Source organism: Schistocerca nitens, chromosome 4 (genome assembly GCF_023898315.1).
Source record: "Schistocerca nitens isolate TAMUIC-IGC-003100 chromosome 4, iqSchNite1.1, whole genome shotgun sequence".
Classification (NCBI taxonomy): Eukaryota; Metazoa; Arthropoda; class Insecta; order Orthoptera; family Acrididae; genus Schistocerca; species Schistocerca nitens.
In genome coordinates, this window is record NC_064617.1 from 700,349,227 (window position 1) to 700,368,755 (window position 19,529).

Sequence of the window (19,529 nt, forward strand, 5' to 3'; positions counted from 1 at the left end):
CGAGGCATTCGTCTTCATGGACGACAATTCGCACCCTCGTCGTGTACATCTTGTGAATGACTTCCTTCAGGATAAGACGTCGCTCGACTAGAGTGGCCAGCACGTTCTCCAGACATGAACCCTATCGAACATGCCTGGGGTAGATTGAAAAGGGCTGTTTACGGACGACGTGAGCCACCAACCACTCTGAGGGATCTACACCGAATCGCCTTTAAGGAGTGGGACAATCTGGACCAACGGTGCCTTTGTGAACTTGTGGATAATATGCCACGTAATCAATGCAAGAGGACGTGCTATTGGGTATTAGAGGTACCGGTGTGTACACCAATCTGGACCACCACCTCTGAAGGTATGGTGGTACAAAATGCAATGTGTGGTTTTCATGAGCAACAAAAAGGGCGAAAATGATGTTTATGTTGATCTCTATTCCAATTTTCTGTACAGGTTCAGGAACTCTCGGAACCGAGGTGATGCAAAACTTTTTTTTATGTTTGTATTTCTGTATCCTCGTTTCTATGATGTACATGCACAATGAGTAAAATTTTGTTAGATGGTATCCTCTCCGCTGTTACAGCTTAAAGTGGCCAGCAGTCTATTTTTTGGAAACAGATGATACCGACAAATTTCTCTTGAGTATCTTTTATGACTGAAGCTTTTTCGTTTGTTCCTGTACCCGCTCCCAGGTCACACAGTTATTCAGGATGTCATCAGCAGGTTGTGATTATAAACGACTGTTCTTACCCATCGCAGTTCGTGTGGAATGTGCGAGACCACGTGTTCTGGAAGCGTGTGCTTATGGTTCATTGTCATAGTTAAACTTGAGACCCCAAACAAAAGTAGGTGCAGACGTGAGACAGTTGCACTGATTACCTTGCAAGATGATAGTGCAATCTGCAACTACAATTATTATCAGACGCTCTACCAATGTCTATTAAATATGGTAGATAAATTGTTCTTACAAATGATGTCATATATCAACTTCGTATTTAGGAAACTAAAGAAAATAGAGTACTGCGAATGCACTTGGAACATTGGTGTCCCTTTGTGGTTATCAAGCTATTTGCGATGATAAACAAGTCACGGACAGGGATACAAGACTATGACCATTCTCTTAATGATGACAGAGAAGACTTTAGACAACTCTGTGTGGGAAGTATGTGATATGAAAAAAGGTTACAAACTGATGGCGCAAGAAATTTTTTTTGTATTACAGAGCAGGGATTCATGTTTTTCGCTAATAGCCAGCTAAGAGATCGAAGTTCGAATGCTTGCAATACGTGACATATTTTGAACTATGATGCCTCACTGCATTTGTTTTGAAGCAGTGAAATAAAATGAAACTATAAGATTACCATTTGTATCCAACAATGGGCAGTCTGCCTTTCTTCATTAATATGGAATTAGTAGTGAGTTTCCAAACGGTACTCTTGTTTACTGGCTGAAGTTTTGGCTGAATCTGAAGTTATTGAAAATCCAGTTTCAAACTGTTGTAAGAAAAGAATGATCACAGCTTTATAAAAATGAATGTGAATAATATGCATACAGTGATTTAACACATAAATCGAACCCAGGAAACTGTTTATCATGGTTTTGTTGTGTAACATTACTGATATTACTGATACGGCGTGTCATGAATCGCACTTGCTCACTTCAGCTCTGAGGTTTCACTTTCCCTATTTCCAGATATTGCTTCAGAGATAACGTGAGTTATATGACTGCAGGGTTAAAAGTGCAATGATTTTTGACAGAAGTCCTCCTTCACTTTCAAGGTCACCCCCTCAACTCCCCCTTCCCACTCCCAGTAGGACACTTGGGCTGTGTTAATTTAGGATCTAATTTATGACTCTGGTGTGTTATCATATTGGTTGGAAGGCAGCTGTGCCTGTTTACTTAGGATATGATTTATTACCCAGTTAATTACCCTTATTGATACAATTTATTATCCGAAATGGCTGTCTCTATATTTATGCAACCCTTATCCTTATCACTATAATTTATGACCAAAGATGGCTGCCAGATATATTTTCCAAGATAGCCTTAACTTAATTAGCATAATTTATGCCCAAATACAGCTGTGACAATGAAACATGGCTGCCCTAGCTTAGTTGTCCCTTATGATATTACAGTGGACATAGTCCAGAGTAAAAATGGTGAGAAATTTAAAAATTTCCGAGAGAGATAGCTTGCATATTGCACTGTCTATTTGTCTAGGAATGTACAGTGCTATGCTGTCTATAAAATGTCACGATATTACAAACAAATGCAAGATATTTTGCTTGTTAACACTTGGTGACATGTTTTTGTGTATTATAACTTTATAGCGTAGTTAAAAATAAAGCAGAAACTTTTTTGTGCATGCACTAGACATTACCTTGTCTACTTTTCTAGCTCGTCATCCAAAGACACGTGCAAATTATCATAAAAGAAATGAAATGATTATGTGGCATTGTCGGCCAGGAGGCTGCCGGGTTGCAAGTCTTGTTTCAGGTGACGCAACATTGGGCGACTTGCGTGTCGGTGACGATGAGATTATGACGATGATGATGACAACACAACGCCTAGTACACGAGCGGTGAAAATCTTCAACCCGCTCGGGAATCGAACCCAGGCCCGCTGCATGGTAGGCAAACAGGTAACGACTCAATTAAGAAGGCGGACTAGATTATCATAAATACGAGAGTTTTAATGATTGAGCAATTACCGCGATGTGCTTGTTGTAGGATAAAATGGGATTGGGTCGTTTATCAAAACAAAAATTGCTCTGGACGCGTACCACTCCGCTGATCAAGCACTGAAAGACGTTTCCACCTAGAGTCGAGCATCATCACTACAGTCAATAAAATTTTTCTGGATTTGTGACCGCATTGTCCATGTATAAAACTACCGACTATCCGGTCACTGCAAGTGACCGTCTTCAGGGTTTACTGCTGAATGCGAAAACTGTTTCTTATATATCTGTAGGCGTGGCTGTTATCTAATTCTGATAGGCTATTAAGGATGAAGGGGAGGGATGTTAGAAGTTCTTTATTGGTATTAATAAAGAATCTCGTATTTATCATTACTTCAACCTAGTACTTTTTCTTTCTGGCGTTGCTTGCAGCAAACGCTGTCGTTAGTATCCCACATATACGTTCCAATCAAGGAACGCTAATAATGTCATTTGACTCCATCGTTTCACGTAACAGTCTCTATGCCTGCTTGATGTTCGCTTTGACTATACTGAGCTATAAAGTTAGGGAGGTGTAATCGTATACGGACATCATATCCTCATAACCGGCTACGCGAGGTTGGTAAATTTATAGCCGTACTATGTCAGATAGGGTCACGCACAGTAAAATACCGCACTACTAAAATTAGTCTTCGGATTGCGGTAGTTATGAGTGTATCTAGTTACATCTACTTCTACATTATGTTGTCCGCCTTACTCTTACAATGAATGGAGGGGATACATCATACTGATATTATCTATTTTCTCATCTAGTCTTTTCTAGTACTGACTACGGAATAAGCCCACATCTTATTTTCGTCATCTCTAAGAAAAAGCTGTAATGGGGGTAGCAGTGTTACCGCGCAGTCTTCTTGAAATACAAGTATATACTCAGTCAGTCCACAAAGTTTAGAAAATGGCTCTCAGCACTATGGGACTTAACATCTGAGGTCATCAGTCCCCTGGACTTAGAAGTACTTAAACCTAACTAACCCAAGACATCACACACATCTATGCCAGAGACAGGACTCGAACCTGCGACCGTAGCGGTCGAGCGGTTCCAGACTGAAGAACCTAGAACAGCTCGGCCACAGCGGCCGGCTCAAAAAGTTTAGAGACTGGGTTATTAAAATATATAGAAAAGGTAGGATGATGATTTTAATCCATCAGGTTATGTCACCGCAGTGTTGACACTACATGTGAATTTCTGCACTTTGTCGTTTTGTGCTAGCTTCGTACTGATAACAGCAAATCTCCTCACCAGTGATTTTTTTTCTCCCAGAAAAGAATTGTCAGCGTTTTGAATTATAATGAAGTCGCGGGCAGCCGACTACAGGTCGTTGGTTTTGTTTGGCGTCAAGGTGCGCGAGGAAAAATTTGCGCAAATTTTCTCTTCTTCAAAGAATTTTGGACAACGTCTGGAACACTTCGCGTTTGTGACACAACAATTTGTCTCGCTACGTCCGCACATCCACTGTTAATATGCCTGCTCACAACCGACTATTCTAATGCACACCTCTTGTTTACAGTTGTTAGTTCCAGCTGCCACCGTAGTTAGTGCGTTGACGTCGCTCACACTCCAAGTAGAATTTCAATTTCGCAACTTGTTGGGCGTCCCGTAGGTTTACGTCATAACATCGACGCCTTTCTTCCAAAGATTCCCAGTTAAATTACCTGAAGATCTCCATAACGCTTTGGGGGGGGGGGGGGGGGGGGGCTAAACCCCGATCTGTTGCGATCTAATAGCGCTGTTCTGAATTCATTCGTAATCGGCTGTCATGCCTAATAAGGTCTCCAGCCGTTGGAACGGTAGTCTAGAACTGATAGCACTAACATCTCGTGTGTTGTGTCCTTTACAGACGCACTACAATTTTCCAGAACCTTCCAATAGTTCTAAATTTTCTTTTCGCTTTCACTAATACTGGTTTCACTAATTCATATCATTTTAAATCGCTTCTTAGTACGCCCCCAACCTATTTAAACAAGCGGCCGGGTAATGGCGGCTGATCTCTTATACCCAGCGTAAAGACTATTCAGCCGGCTGGAGTGGCCGTGCGGTTCTAGGCGCTACAATCTGGAACCTAGCGACCGCTACTGTCGCAGGTTCGAATCCTGCCTCGGGCATGGATGTGTGTGATGTCCTTAGGTTAGTTAGGTTTAGTTAGTTCTAAGTTCTAGGCGACTGATGACCTCAGAAGTTAAGTCGCGCGGCCGGCGATGCATTTACAGATCAGTAGCACAAGTTGTTATGAGCTACCAAGAATCGACCCACGGTGAAAAACCCATATTACTATGTGGTGTAATCTCCACAGGCGGCAATGCAGGCACTGAGTGTTGCATCCAGCCGATCGTTCAGACGGCGAATACTGTTCTAGGATACGGTATGCCACGATTGTTCGACCTGACCACGTAATTCTGTAAGAGTTGTTGGTTGACGAGTCGCACAAGTGAACTCTCGTCTCATCATATCCCACCCGTGCGTAATTGGAGACAGGGAAGTTGCTGCACGTCTTTCAGAGCACGCTGAGTTTCAGGGGCAATATGTGAACGAGAATTATCCTGTTGAAACCACATATCACCTTCCTGCTGCAAGAATGGCAAAAGAGTGGATCTAACAGCGTTCTGCACGTACCGAACGCTGGTTAGCTTCCCTTCTAGAAACCCCAAAGGTGAACGAGAGTTCTAGGTTATTGCACCCCAGACCATAATACTGCATTCTAAGAGACAGTGCTCCTCAGGTCTGTGTCATATGTGCAAGCGACCATCACTTGCTTGCAGGCAGAATCTGCTTTCATCGCAAGACTATAGCGCGCCGTTTCATCTTGAAAGTGGTCCTCTGAAGACACCAGCAGAGCCATGCACGTCGATGCTGTGGCGTGAGTGTAAGATAGGCTAGAGGAGCGTGCCCACAGTCCCACTGTTAATAACTGTGCTGCGTGCATGTGCAGAACCTCGTCTACGGGTGTGAGAATGTTTGTGTGATTACTGATAGCAGCATCGTTGCGCAACTGACGCCGCAGGTCCAATATGTGTGGCAGTTCGAAAGGACCATCCTGCCACTCAGAAGGCCATAATTTGACCCCTTTAAGGGGCTCCGGAAAGGCTCAAAATCATGAAAAGTTCAATTTTTACTTTTTTGCGTTTTCTGAATCTGCAGACTATTACCTTTTAATAGATATATAATTTATTCAATTCCGAAGACTACAACTATTTTTAAATTTTTTTTGAAATGTGTTCTACATGGGCGTGACCCACTGTGGCGCTGTTAAACTGCTGTCAAATGGTGTTATTATTAACGTCCGTGTTCATCAGGTACATTTTAGTGATGTGAGATTAAGTATGTGTTGTGGCTAACCTGTGATGGTTCAATATATATCGCTGGTGTGATTGTCGATTGTTTCATGTTTATTTACTCTGTCGTTATCTCGAAAATATTCGTAATTAATTCTGTTTCTTGAGTCTCTGTTTTGTTGAAGTATAAGAATGAGTAAAAGTAAAGTTATTAGAAATCCTCTGAAGGCTTTTAAGAAAAGGAGAAATGTTGGAAAGCCAAAGGTATGCGTTATTACTGTAAACAATAAAGACGATGAAAATCCCCAACATAGCTTGTGTCCCAAAGAAGAAGACAGTTGGTGTAAATATAACAAAGGATTGCTAACTGGTGAAGTGTACACTCATAAGCATAGTCTGCCTCATGCAATAATGGAGGTGATAAAACCTATTTTCAGAGACTTAGCAGCACCTGAACTGTTGAAAAAGTGTATTCACGGAAAAACTCAAAACCCCAATGAAAGTGTAAATAGTGTTATATGGTCGAGAATCCCCAAGACTGTCTTTGTTGGAATAGAAACACTTCACTTTGGTGTGTATGATGCTGTTGCGACTTTCAATGATGGCAACATTGTAAGGTTCAAGGTATTTAGAAATATGGGAATGAAGATAGGTTCTAATATGGTACGAGCGATGCTTGCTTTAGACAAGGAACGCCTTCGGGCTGCAGACAGGGCTGTAAAGAGTCTGCAAATACAAGCAAGAGTAAACAGGAGGAGGAACAAGAGGAAGCTGGAGGATGAGTTTGCAGAGGATGAAGATAATCCATCCTATGGACCTGGAATGCACTAAAAAGTTAATCCAATCTTTGTCGCTCGATTCCCAAAACTTTTATTTTCTCATACTAATTACATGTTTTCTAAGGATCTTCCAAACATATTTGTTTCAAACTTTCAGTAAATGTTACACAGTACCTTCTGCATAATTTAACACAACCTTTTTCCAAAAAACTGTATATTTTTGAATATATAAATAAAAAATTGCAAAAAAATGTTGTGAATTTTCATTACAATCGAAAAAAAATCATCTTTAATAACTGAACTAAAATTTTGTAAAATCCCTGTGTTAAGTTGTAGCCCATATTCCAATAAATAATCTGTAAAAAGTTCAACTTCCTACCTCAAATACTTTGTGAGAAAAGATGTAATTTATAAGCGTTATTTTAACATTGCAAGTATAGGGCGTTCCGGAGCCCCTTAAAACTCTCTCAGTTGGCTATAGGAAGCACGAGTGCGTTTCCATGGCATGGTTGCCTGCTTGCTTCACACGGCTGAACTACACTGAGCCATCTGGCTGTGAGTATTCCCTGTTAAAAGCCATCTCGCTGTCAGCATTCCCTGTTAAAAGTTAGACACAAACGGCGCTCTAGTAGCTATGCCATTACGCTATCTGTTGGCGGACGACCTTGTATCACTATCAGTACGTCTATTAGACCTAGGTTAGCTTAGGTTAGGTTGGCGTCATCTTTCCACGTGTACCAATTTTTTTTTTCGGCAGTGTAATTGTGCATCGAATAGAGTCTGAGGGCGTACTGAAAAGTAATGCCTCAGAATTTTTTCTTTTAAAATTCTTAAAGCTTTTTAAATAAAACAAACTATATTAACAGTCTACATCTTTATTCTTCATGTCTACTTTTCACATCCCTGCCGATAGACGGCTTCGAACTGTAGCGTGCTATTTAGGGGTGTTTAACGTAACTATGTCCGTGCGTCAAAAATAACGTGCTGTAATCAAGTTTCGAATTCGAAGAGAACAGTAGTCTTGTGATGCACACCCTTCTAGTGTTAGCTGAGGTCCTATGTAAATTCCTAAGCTTACGCGCATTGGCACAGGTTCGGCATGGCTATTGACGGATTTGGCATAGTTACTTTAAGGGGCGGGCGCATGCCCTTCATGTTGGCACCCTGTTAACACATGGGATGGAATACGTATAGCCCAAATGTATGCGTATAGTGTTATTCATGTGAAAGTGGAGGAAAATTTTCGTAAGTGTTAGCGAATGTGTAAATGTACCAGCCAAGTATTCAGGTAGTGGGTTGTGGGAAACCGCCTAAAAACCACTTCCAGGCTGACTGGCATACCGAACCTCTTCCTTAATTCGACAGGAGGATTCTTTCCGTTGGTGGTACACCTTTCTGACCCGACATGGCGCTTCAACACTCCACGGATATCCGGCCTGGTGTGTCACCTTGTAAAATACAAAATTTGATGAAATGACGCGAAAGTACACGAAGAAGGATTTTAATGAGAGTGACGTTCTACATCACTTGTAGAAGAGTACTTCTAACTGGTGTTATACATATTCTAACATTTGAATTTTATCACTTCTCAGCTTTTTTTCTTTCAACATCCAGAGACTTCTCGTAGCTTTGTTTACTAGTTATTCTTCTTCTTGAAAAGTAATTTATAGAAGTCTACTGACACCCACAGTGGTTACGGTTACTACAAGCCACACCATAAGTTGGTAAACGGGGCCAAATTTCTAGTAGTTTACTGTCGAGATTTTCACAAATTTTTTATTCGTATCTTACAGAAACTAGCAGTACGGCAAGGAAGAGCCTTTTAAACACGCCGCTAACGGCAATCAAATAATTTATAGCAATACAACAATTTAAAAAATTTAAAGAACGTTAGTAAACATGCTACTAAAGTAAATACAGAACTTTGCTGATAAAGTAGGGTGAGGTAGTGAAGCTACCAACACCGCCATTAAAAAAATTAAACAGGTCTCAGCAAACACACGATTAATGGCAATAAAAGTAATTTACAAACTTGGAGGAATTTTAAAAAAATTTTTAAACAAAAGTGTCCTGGAATATCAATAGAACATAACAGATATGACCGACCCGTGTAAGGCGGCCACAAATCATCCACTCAGGGATTCTGAGGCTAGACAGAATACTAACCAATTTAAATACGCCCGTAAACACAATTGCCACTCTCAGGCTGGTCACTGCATCGACTTTCAGCCAGCGAAAACTTGTTATAAGATGGCTTAACTTGCTGCAGAATTAGAGCTAACCTCGTGCAAGGAAACATTACACCACACAGTTCTGAATGAGCGACCACACGATCAACCAACAAGAAGCATGAATTTACTCATAACCCACGACAGAATAGCGAAACAATTAAACTGCCAAAAACTACACCTCCCGTCGGACAGTAACGAGAGGAGGAGGAAAGATCACTGTCTTCAATTACACCGGTGCCAGGGACAGGAAACCCGGTCGCCGGAGGCCACAAAGCAGAAGAGACGCTGGTTACACAAAATTATTACTTAATGATTAAACCTTCCACGAACTTAACTTGCAATTATGCTCGAACAGGCAGTACACGACCTCCGATGGCAAGGATCCACACATCCGACCGCGCACCCGTCGCCAGCGTACCCAACACGCCACGGTCACGCGACAACACGCTCTGTCACCGGAGTTCACGTCTTCTCTGCAACGTTGACGGGTAGTGACCGCTCCTTCATGTTAGGTGTCTCCTTTTAAACTCCAGTGTTGAAACGGAGGATTTAAAGAAGCCTGTCAACGTTCCACCAAGGCGAAATGAACAGCAACTACTCGTGGGGCGATTCTGTATACAACCAACACGCGGGGAGCTCTTGCGTCAGCTCGATCCGCTCGTTACACAAAACCGACATACATCACGTGGCGACTCGGTACAACCGATCACGCCTGCTTCGCGCTGGAGAGCCACACTCCGTCCCGTGTCCACCACACTCTCAGCGCGCAACCCCCTACTTCCGCGCCACCACACGAGGTTACAACCGGTCAAAGATCTCACTTCCTCCATAGCAGTTTCCCGGAATCAAAAACGCAGATATCGATAGCAGAGGGAAAAGACAACCAAGCAGCCACTTAATGACAGACAACATATCAAACAAACATGTCAGGGGAAGAAAAGGAAAAACCAATGCAATCTAAACACAAGGTGTAGCACGAGTCGATACACTGCTCATCTACTCTTCATATAATTCTTGTACTCTTCCCGTCAGTTACCCCTTGTTGGTCTGCAGAGAAATAGGAGTCGAAGAGATACAAGCCATCACTCTATTCTTATTGTCTGACAGTCGCTAGACCAGCTCCTAATGTTAATAGAAATTTCCGAAAGTTGTCCCAACAACACTGTGGCAAATTTTTTGTTGTTTAAAATTATTTAGAAATTTCGAGATTTAGTGTTTGTTTAACTTACGGCATTGACGTAATGTTTGCTTCTCCTTACTGATTTAAAAACTTTCATCACGGTTATCCACGGTGTCATATGCAATCAGCGAACATTAGTGTCTGTTCATTATCTTTCTCTGTACGAGTTTTCTCTCTGTCACAGTTAGACGGAGAACACCTCAGACAGCTTTAAATAACTGTTGTAACCTTCGAGGGGTCCAACATTCGCATGTGATAAGAGGAAAATGATATCCCCTATGAGATCTCTCTTTTTAAATCATAGGACAAGTCATAACATGTCGAAAAAACAGTACTTTGCATGTTGTCACGTCATTGTAGGGAAGTTAGTGTACACTAACTAGGCTTTTGTTAACGGCTTCCTCGAAGCACAGGGATAATTTCCAGTTACTTATAAACGAAAAGAAGTTCTTGGAATCTGTCTTTACGTAACGACGACGTTAACATCGTTTTACATAATTACGTGAAAGTGAGGAAGAGAGAAAGATTAGGCTTTAACGTTTCGTCGTCCACGAGGGTAGGAGAGACGGATCACAAGATCTGATCGTAGAAAAGGAAATCTGCCAATCTGCCGTGGCTTTCTCAATGAAACTATAACTGTCTTAGCGAAACTACAGAAGACCTAAGTCTTGACTTCCGGAAGAGGGCAACCGTAATGACCCTGATGTCCATGGGACATTAAATGTTAACCTTACATTTTTCCAGATGTCGTTTGAAGCTAGATGCGACTCCAGTGTTTTAATCTTCACACCGACTCGCTCGATGTGGAGGCGAGTCGTACGCGGCGCTGTGATCAGTATATCCTCACTCTATAGAAACGTGGTCCACATTGAAACTGTAGTAAAAGAATGCGGTGATGATACCTCCCGTCCTTTCCCATTTCTCCAGCAGAGCTAAGGATGCGTGTGGATTAGAAATTGCCATGTTAACTGATTCTTCCGTTGGTTTTTGCTAGTATAACGTCATGATAAATAAAATCCACTATAATACTTATTTTCCGCAAGATTATAATAGCATATAATCCTTTAGAACATAAGCAATGTAGTGATTAAAAATTAAAATCGGAGCACAATAAAAGAAAAGAAAAATTAAGCCTGCGACTGATTCCACGCGCCTAAATTTTCCTGTGTCAAACGTTCGCCTGTAATACTTTTAGGAATAGCGCTTTCGGAATTGGCAGTCGATTTACTACTAAAAATTTTAGCAAAATTTTTGTAAACTACCGTCCATGAACCATAACCCAGCTAGCAGTTGTTTTCACTAATAATTTATCCATTGTACTGGGATCATGTTGATATTTATAAAACGCTATGATGGCAGAGGAAAGCATCACTTTTAATTTTTAATTTCTGGCTCTTATAGAACAGAGTCTTTCGGCAATTTTCTAAACATTGGCAAGAGTGAAGAGTCGTGAGATACAACAGGAATTCCAGTTATACCGTTAGTGACCAAAGAACCAGAACACAAAGTCGGGTTGGGAACGGAAATCAGCCCCTGCAAAGGAACTCGCCTTAACTGATTCAGGGATAATATGGAAAAACTAAATGTAGATAGCCGGACGGGGATTTGAACCGCAGTCCTACGGAATACTAATCATTACACAACGTCGCTCGGTGCTAACTACACTACTCTCACACAAGTTACCGTCTCCGGCTTGGAGAAGAATGGTGTTAGTATGTCTCCACGTTACACACTTGCCTGTGACGAAACGACAGCTAGATTCATCTGCAAGATTTTATTTTTGTGTAGCACATGGATACGAAACAACCAATATCGAGTAGTGGCTGTCTACGTGCCTAAGTGAAAGTGAAAAGCCATAGTCTTGCAGAAATCACTTTTCGTTCCTTGTAGCACACATTCTTCGCCATTTTAGCTATTTCCCCCTACTGACTGTTTAAAAATTTTACCATAGAACAGCAAAACCATTTGGACACAAGCGGAGGTGTTTCAGCACACCACTCGTAGACTCAGCGAGGCAGGCAGATGGTTTCGGTCAACTGGCAGGCCGCGGGATGAGCGGCGAGTACGTGACGGAACGCACCAGCGCCTGTGGCCTGCGACAGCCCGGCAGGTTTCCACGCGAGACGACCGCCACCAACGCGTGAGCGGTCTAACATTGTTTAATCGTTACACGGCGCCCAGGTAAGTGGGGTATCTCACAGGCACAGGCACAGGCACCTTGTACCTTCAGCTATACAATGTAGCACCAGCGCTCCCGAATAGTATTAGAATCTCAGTGCTATTTCAGACCACCTGGTACGCCACCGTAAGAGATGCACGCGCCGTTGTTGCAGCTGACTTGTGCAGCCGGGATTAGGCTAATTCCCGAAGACTTTCGATGACGTGCTTAGGTCATGCCACGACTCATAACCGCCATCATCATAAGAGGTTGGAGGTGTGGAGGCTAGACACTTATACAGGGTGTTACAAAAAGGTACGGCCAAACTTTCAGGAAACATTCCTCACACACAAAGAAAGAAAATATGTTATGTGGACTTGTGTCCGGAAACGCTTACTTTCCATGTTAGAGCTCATTTTATTACTTCTATTCAAATCACATTAATCACGGAATGGAAACACACAGCAACAGAACGTACCATTGTGACTTCAAACACTTTGTTACAGGAAATGTTCAAAATGTCCTCCGTTAGCGAGGATACATGCATCCACCCTCCGTCGCATGGAATCCCTGATGCGCTGATGCAGCCCTGGAGAATGGCGTATTGTATCACAGCCGTCCACAATACGAGCACGAAGAGTCTCTACATTTGGTACCGGGGTTGCGTACACAAGAGCTTCCAAATGCCCCCATAAATGAAAGTCAAGAGGGTTGACGTCAGGAGAGCGTGGAGGCCATGGAATTGGTCCGCCTCTACCAATCCATCGGTCACCGAATCCGTTGTTGAGAAGCGTACGAACACTTCGACTGAAATGTGCAGGAACTCCATCGTGCATGAACCGCATGTTGTGTCGTACTTGTAAAGTAACATGTTCTAGCAGCACAGGTAGAGTATCCCGTATGAAAACATGATAACGTGCTCCATTGAGCGTAGGTGGAAGAACATGGGGCCCAATCAAGACATCACCAACAATGCCTGCCCAAACGTTCACAGAAAATCTGAAAATCTGTGTTGATGACGTGATTGCACAATTGCGTGCGGATTCTCGTCAGCCCACACATGTTGATTGTGAAAATTTACAATTTTATCACGTTGGAATGAAGCCTCATCCGTAAAGAGAACATTTGCACTGAAGTGAGGATTGACACATTGTTGGATGAATCATTCGCAGAAGTGTACCCTTGGAGGCCAATCAGCTGCTGGTAGTGCCTGCACACGCTGTACATGGTATGGAAACAACTGGTTCTCCCGTAGCACTCTCCATACAGTGACGTGGTCAACGTTACCTTGTACAGCAGCAATTTCTCTGACGCTGACATTAGGGTTATCGTCAACTGCTCGAAGAATTGCCTCGTCCATTGAAGGTGTCCTCGTCGTTCTAGTTCTTCCCCAGTCGCGAGTCATAGGCTGGAATGTCCCGTGCTCCCTAAGACGCCGATCAATTGCTTCGAACGTCTTCCTGTCGGGACACCTTCGTTCTGGAAATCTGTCTCGATACAAACGTACCGCGCCACGGCTATTGCCCCGTGCTAATCCATACATCAAATGGGCATCTGCCAACTCCGCATTTGTAAGCATTGCACTGACTGCAAAACCACGTTCGTGATGAACACTAACCTGTTGATGCTACGTACTGATGTGCTTGATGCTAGTACTGTAGAGCAATGAGTCGCATGTCAACACAAGCACCGAAGTCAACATTACCTTCCTTCAACTGGGCCAACCGGCGGTGAATCGAGGAAGTACAGTACATACTGACGAAACTAGAATGAGCTCTAACATGGAAATTAAGCGTTTCCGGACACATGTCCACATAACATCTTTTCTTTCTTTGTGTGTGAGGAATGTTTCCTGAAAGTTTGGCCGTACCTTTTTGTAACACCCTGTATATGCACTTCGCTAATTCAGCTGCTTATGAATGTATTCGCTTGCTGAACGGTGCTGAACTAATAAACATTAAGGGAAAAAAATCGTCATACCACAAAGGAATTATCCGAATGGTACGGAACTCGGCAAATGTGATGTACACGTACAGACAAACAGAAGATCACAGTGTCAGAAAAATTCAATGATTTATTCGATAGAGCTTCACACAATGGAGCAAATCAATAACGCGCTGTTCCACCTCTAACTTTTATGCAAGCACTCAATTCGGCTTGGCGCTGAATGGTAGCGTTGTTGGTTGTACTCCTGAGGGACATCGTGACAAATTCTGTCCAACTGGCGCGTCACGTTGTCAAAATTCTGACATAGTTGGAAGGCCCTGCTCATAATGCTCAAACATTGTCGTCTGGTGAGAGTTCCGGCGACCTTGCCGGCCAAAGTAGGATTTAGCAAGCGGGAAGACATGTAGTAGAACCTTTCGCGTGTATGTTCGGGAATTATCTTGCTGAAATGTAAGACCAGAATGGCTTCCCGTGAAGGGCAACAAAACGGGGCGTAGAATATCGTCGGCATATCGTCGTACTGTAACGGTGCCACTGTCGACAACCTAAAAGGTCCCGCTATGAAAAGAAATGCCACCTCTGACTGTCACTCCCATTTGTCGGGCCGTATGACAGTCGACACTCAGCGCTGTTCGGGGTGTCCCAGACACGTCTTCGGCGTGGAATCTCATTGACAAGAATAGTCCTCAGTGCTCAGTCCCGCTTCGAAGTGAGTCCGATGACCAGCAAAGACTTGTGTGGAGACGCCCCAGACGGTGGGTCGTCGACGATATTCTACGCCCCCTTTTGTTGCCCTTCGGGAAAAGCCATCCTGGGCTTACATTTCAGCAAGATAATTCTCGCCCGCCCACGATGTGAGTTTCTACTGCTTGTCTTCGTGGTTGCCAAACTCCACCTTGGCCTGCAAGGTCACCGGATCAAAATTGAGAACGTTTGGAACATTATAGGCAGGGCGCCCGAACCAGCTCGAGATTATGACGACCTGATGAGCCAGTTGGACAGAATGTGGCACGCTATTCCTCAGGAGGATATCCAACAACTGTCAGTCAATGCCAACGTGTTATGGACTTGCTCAGTTTGTGAAGCTATTTCTCTCGAATCTATCACTTAATTTTTCTGAAACTGTAATCATCTGTTTGTCTGTACATTTGCATCACATCTATCGATTTTCGTCCCATTCGGATAATGTTTTCGTGGAATGTCGTTTTCATTTTTTCTTATTTTGTCTTAGAATGTATTTCCATCATCTGGTTTGAAAGGCCTGCCGATTATCACAGGAACTTTCTACGTATTCCATCCCCATAGAAACAACAGCATCACCCAGGACACCGAGAGCTATCGACGTCCTTTACACGTGTTATTCTGCGTATCCCAGTCAACTATCGTTGAGGTAGGCTCCCCTCTATTTCTGTTTGTATGGTCTTTTCCCCCTGAAGATAATACGTATGCTGCGCTCTGGCTGTTATCAAGTGCATTTAGATATGACTAGATTTTACAAAAGCTCTTATTTAAGTGAACTTTCTCTCTACCTCCGTATTTGCTGCAGAAACTCTTTGAATATTGCTATATTTACCAAGCATACAGCCGCGCCGCGTAGCCACCCGGTCTGGAGCGCCTTGTCACAGTTCGCGCGGCTCCAGCCGTCGAAGGCTCGGGCCTGGGTGTGTGTGTTGTCCTTAGCGTAAGTAGTTTATGCCAGATTAAGTAGTGTGTAAGCCTAGTGACCGATGACCTCGGCAGTTTGGTCCCCTAGGGACTTACCACCACCACCACCACCACAACAACAACAACAACAACAACAACAACCAAGCACACACATACACTAAACGCAGCACCAGAAAAAGCGGCTACATCTTCGTAACTGTGAGACTACAATGAGCAATCATTCCAAGTTAACTCAGCAAGTCTATGGAGTTGTGGATGGGTGTTGGTCATTTGATGAATCCTTCTTCAGCCTAAACACTACAATAACTTACTTCTGCAACGGCCTTATTCTGCTGCCTGTAAAGCTCGTTATTTGGCCCACTGGCTTCTCTTTTGCTGCTCATCAACTGCTGCCATTTTCCAGCCAAGTAATCCGCATTATGCCACCAAAATAATTTAGTTTTACTACTACCTCCATATTCTGATTCATTTGCTCTACAACATGCTTGTTGCTAGCTATGAATGGCAAACCATTCTCAGCAAACGTCATCAGCATCAAAACTGTAGTTCCTACAGTTGCTACCTCATTCAGAGTCCACAAGTCAAAACTATGGGGGGGGGGGGGGGGGCATGGGAGAAACGAATGCAGCGACAAGCCTGCATCCCGATCATTTGTCAGCAGTCTCACTCTCAAAGCCTGAACACACAAATATCACGCGCTAGTCGAGTATCGGACTTTCAGGCGACATTATTAGGTGAAGGATAGCGCCACCAGGTGTTAAGGAAGAAACATTGAGACAGAGAGAGTTCCTCCTTACTGACTGATGGTGACAATAATGAAAAGCAGGGTCTCAGCCAGTGTTCGCGCATATCATCAGAACACTATTATCAGTTGGTTTCGTGGGTCCACTTGTTACTGTTACTGCAATTTACTTTCTAAACCAAGTTTACTGAGCATATCGAGGTTCCGTGGTGTTTGGATAACATTGTTACCGGTCCTCTCATGTCGCAGAGGATTAATAAATTTACATGAAGTAGAAACTATTAAACACTGAAGTTGTTTTAGAAATAAAATAAATTCTGTGTTTCGAGAAATGAGACGAGAAACTTCATGAACTTACGATGCTCCAAAAGATAATTCATATTAATGGATGGCTCTCAGCTGCTGATGTGTGTGTACAGGCTGCGTCAACGTGGGCGTCACTCCCGTCTCCTGCTACGGTTGTACCTGCAACACAGGAATTGACATTTCGTCCCATTGAAAAATTCAATTAACTGTTTGTTCAGACAGACTAAAATTTTCAATTTCTTAATTAACCTTGTAACTAGGAGACTCCATGCCGCCTGACTCAATTTTAAGGTGATAATGAGCGGATATATCAGACGCTTTAAGTAAATATTACACAGAAACTGAATAATTTAAGTGTATCGGATTTAAATGCAGACTAGGAGAACCTGTATGAAGTGTACCAGCTCTCGAAAAACATTTTTATCATAAACTCACATGCCACATGAATGACTAATCCTCTCAATGTATACTACTGGCCATTGAAATTGCTACACCAAGAAGAAATGCAGTTGATAAACGGGTATTCATTGGACAAATATATTATACTAGAACTGACATGTGATTACATTTTCATGCAATTTGAACGCGATAGATCCTGAGAAATCAGTACCCAGAACAAACACCCCTGGCCGTAATAACGGCCTTGATACGCCTGGGCATTGAGTCAAACAAAGCTTGGATGGCGTGTACAGGTACAGTTGCCCACGCAGCTTCAACACGATACCACAGTTCATCATCGGCCACCATTGACCAGACGTTTTCAATTGGTGAGAGATCTGGAGAATGTGCTGGCCAGGGCAGCAGTCGAACATTTTCTGTATCCAGAAAGGCCAGTACAGGACCTGCAATATGCGGTCGTGCATTATCCTGCTGAAATGTAGGGTTTCGCAGGGATCGAATGAAGGGTAGGGCCATGGGTCGTAACACATCTGAAATGTAACGTCCACTGTTCAAAGCGAACAAGAGGTGACCGAGACGTGTAACCTATGGCACCCCATACCATCACGCCCGATGATACGCCAGTATGGCGATGACGAATACACGCTTACAATGTGCGTTCACCGCGATGTCACCAAACACGGATGCGACTATCATGATGCTGTAAACAGGACCTGGATTCATCCGAAAAAATGACGTTTTGCCATTCGTGCACCCAGGTTAGTCGTTGAGTACACCATCGCAGGCGCTCCTGTCTGTGATGCAGTGTCAAGGGTAACCGCAGCCATGGTATCTGAGCTGATAGTCCATGCTGCTGCACACGTCGTCGAACTGTTCGTGTAGACGGTTGTTGTCTTGCAAACGTCCCCATCTGTTGACTCAGGGATAGAGACGCGGCTGCACGATCCGTTACAGCCATGCGGATAAGATGCCTGTCATCTCGACTGCTAGTGAAACGAGGCCGTTGGGATCCAGCACGGCGTTCCGTATTACCCTCCTGAACCCACCAATTCAATATTCTGCTAACAGTCATTGGATCTCGACCAACGCGAGCAGCAATATCGCGATACGATAAACTGCAATCGCGATAAGTACGCATTTCTCCTCCTTACACGAGGCATCACAACGTTTCACCAGGCAACGTCGGTCAACTGCTGTTTGTGTATGAGAAATCGGTTGGAGACTTTCCTCGTGTCAGAACGTTGTAGATGTCGCCACCGGCGCCAACCTCGTATGAATGCTCTGAGAAGCTAATCATTTGCATATCACAGCATCTTCTTCCTGTTAGTTAAATTTCGCGTCTGTAGCACGTCATCTTTGTGGTGTAGCAATTTTAATGGTCAGTAGGGTATATTTGATCACGGACTCTCAGTATGCTGCAATTCTTGATATAAATTCAAATCTAATTAGGAGACACTATAAAGATTTATCTCTCAGTATGTTACAAAACAGTCAGTTTGGTGGTACATACATTCACATGATTTGACGAAAAAGAGAGCTTTCTCACCAGTAAAAGGAACAACTTCATCTGACTTGTTGCTAAACCTACTAGTAAGTCGAAATCTTGCTTGGTGATGGAGGTTTGCACGCCGTTTATTCCATACATAGGTCTAATATTTTAAACATTCCGCTATCTCGCTAGAACATCTTTGAAATGAATTTTAAAAGTTGTACTGCGCATGATATGCGACATATTTCCTGTAGAGTTTGTTGCAAATATCTTGTTCAACTCTCGCCAACCAAACAAATCCGTTACGATCGCATTATTCATGTCTGTATTTTTCCATCATTACGGTTTAGTAGGTGACGCAAACACACGGGATCGTTGTTAGTAGGTAGTTTACATGCTCACCATCATGGTGATAATTATTTTACAAAAGGAAAGAAAATCCACATCCATAGAATTTTACCTTTGAACCGCTTCCCACACAGTAAATATCGACAAGCCTGTGCCAGTTTGCGCCCGTCTGAACGATGTTAGCAATTTATCGGAGTTATAATATTAACATTTCTTGTGCACCACTAATGCTATTGTCAAATAATACTGCAGGTATCCGTCAATAGATGGGAATTACATTGCATTTC

At 43.0% G+C, this 19,529-nt stretch overlaps 1 protein-coding gene across 1 annotated transcript in view; it reads right to left on the bottom strand.

Annotated features, from left to right (window-relative positions):
- Nucleotides 1-19,529, bottom strand: part of LOC126251510 (fatty acyl-CoA reductase wat-like) — a 225,445-nt gene that overhangs the window by 106,577 nt on the left and 99,339 nt on the right. The window contains exon 2 of the mRNA XM_049951985.1: nucleotides 17,059-17,165. Within this exon, the coding sequence (XP_049807942.1) occupies nucleotides 17,059-17,080 (22 nt within the window). The 5' untranslated portion in view covers nucleotides 17,081-17,165. The remainder of the gene's footprint in view (nucleotides 1-17,058; nucleotides 17,166-19,529) is intronic.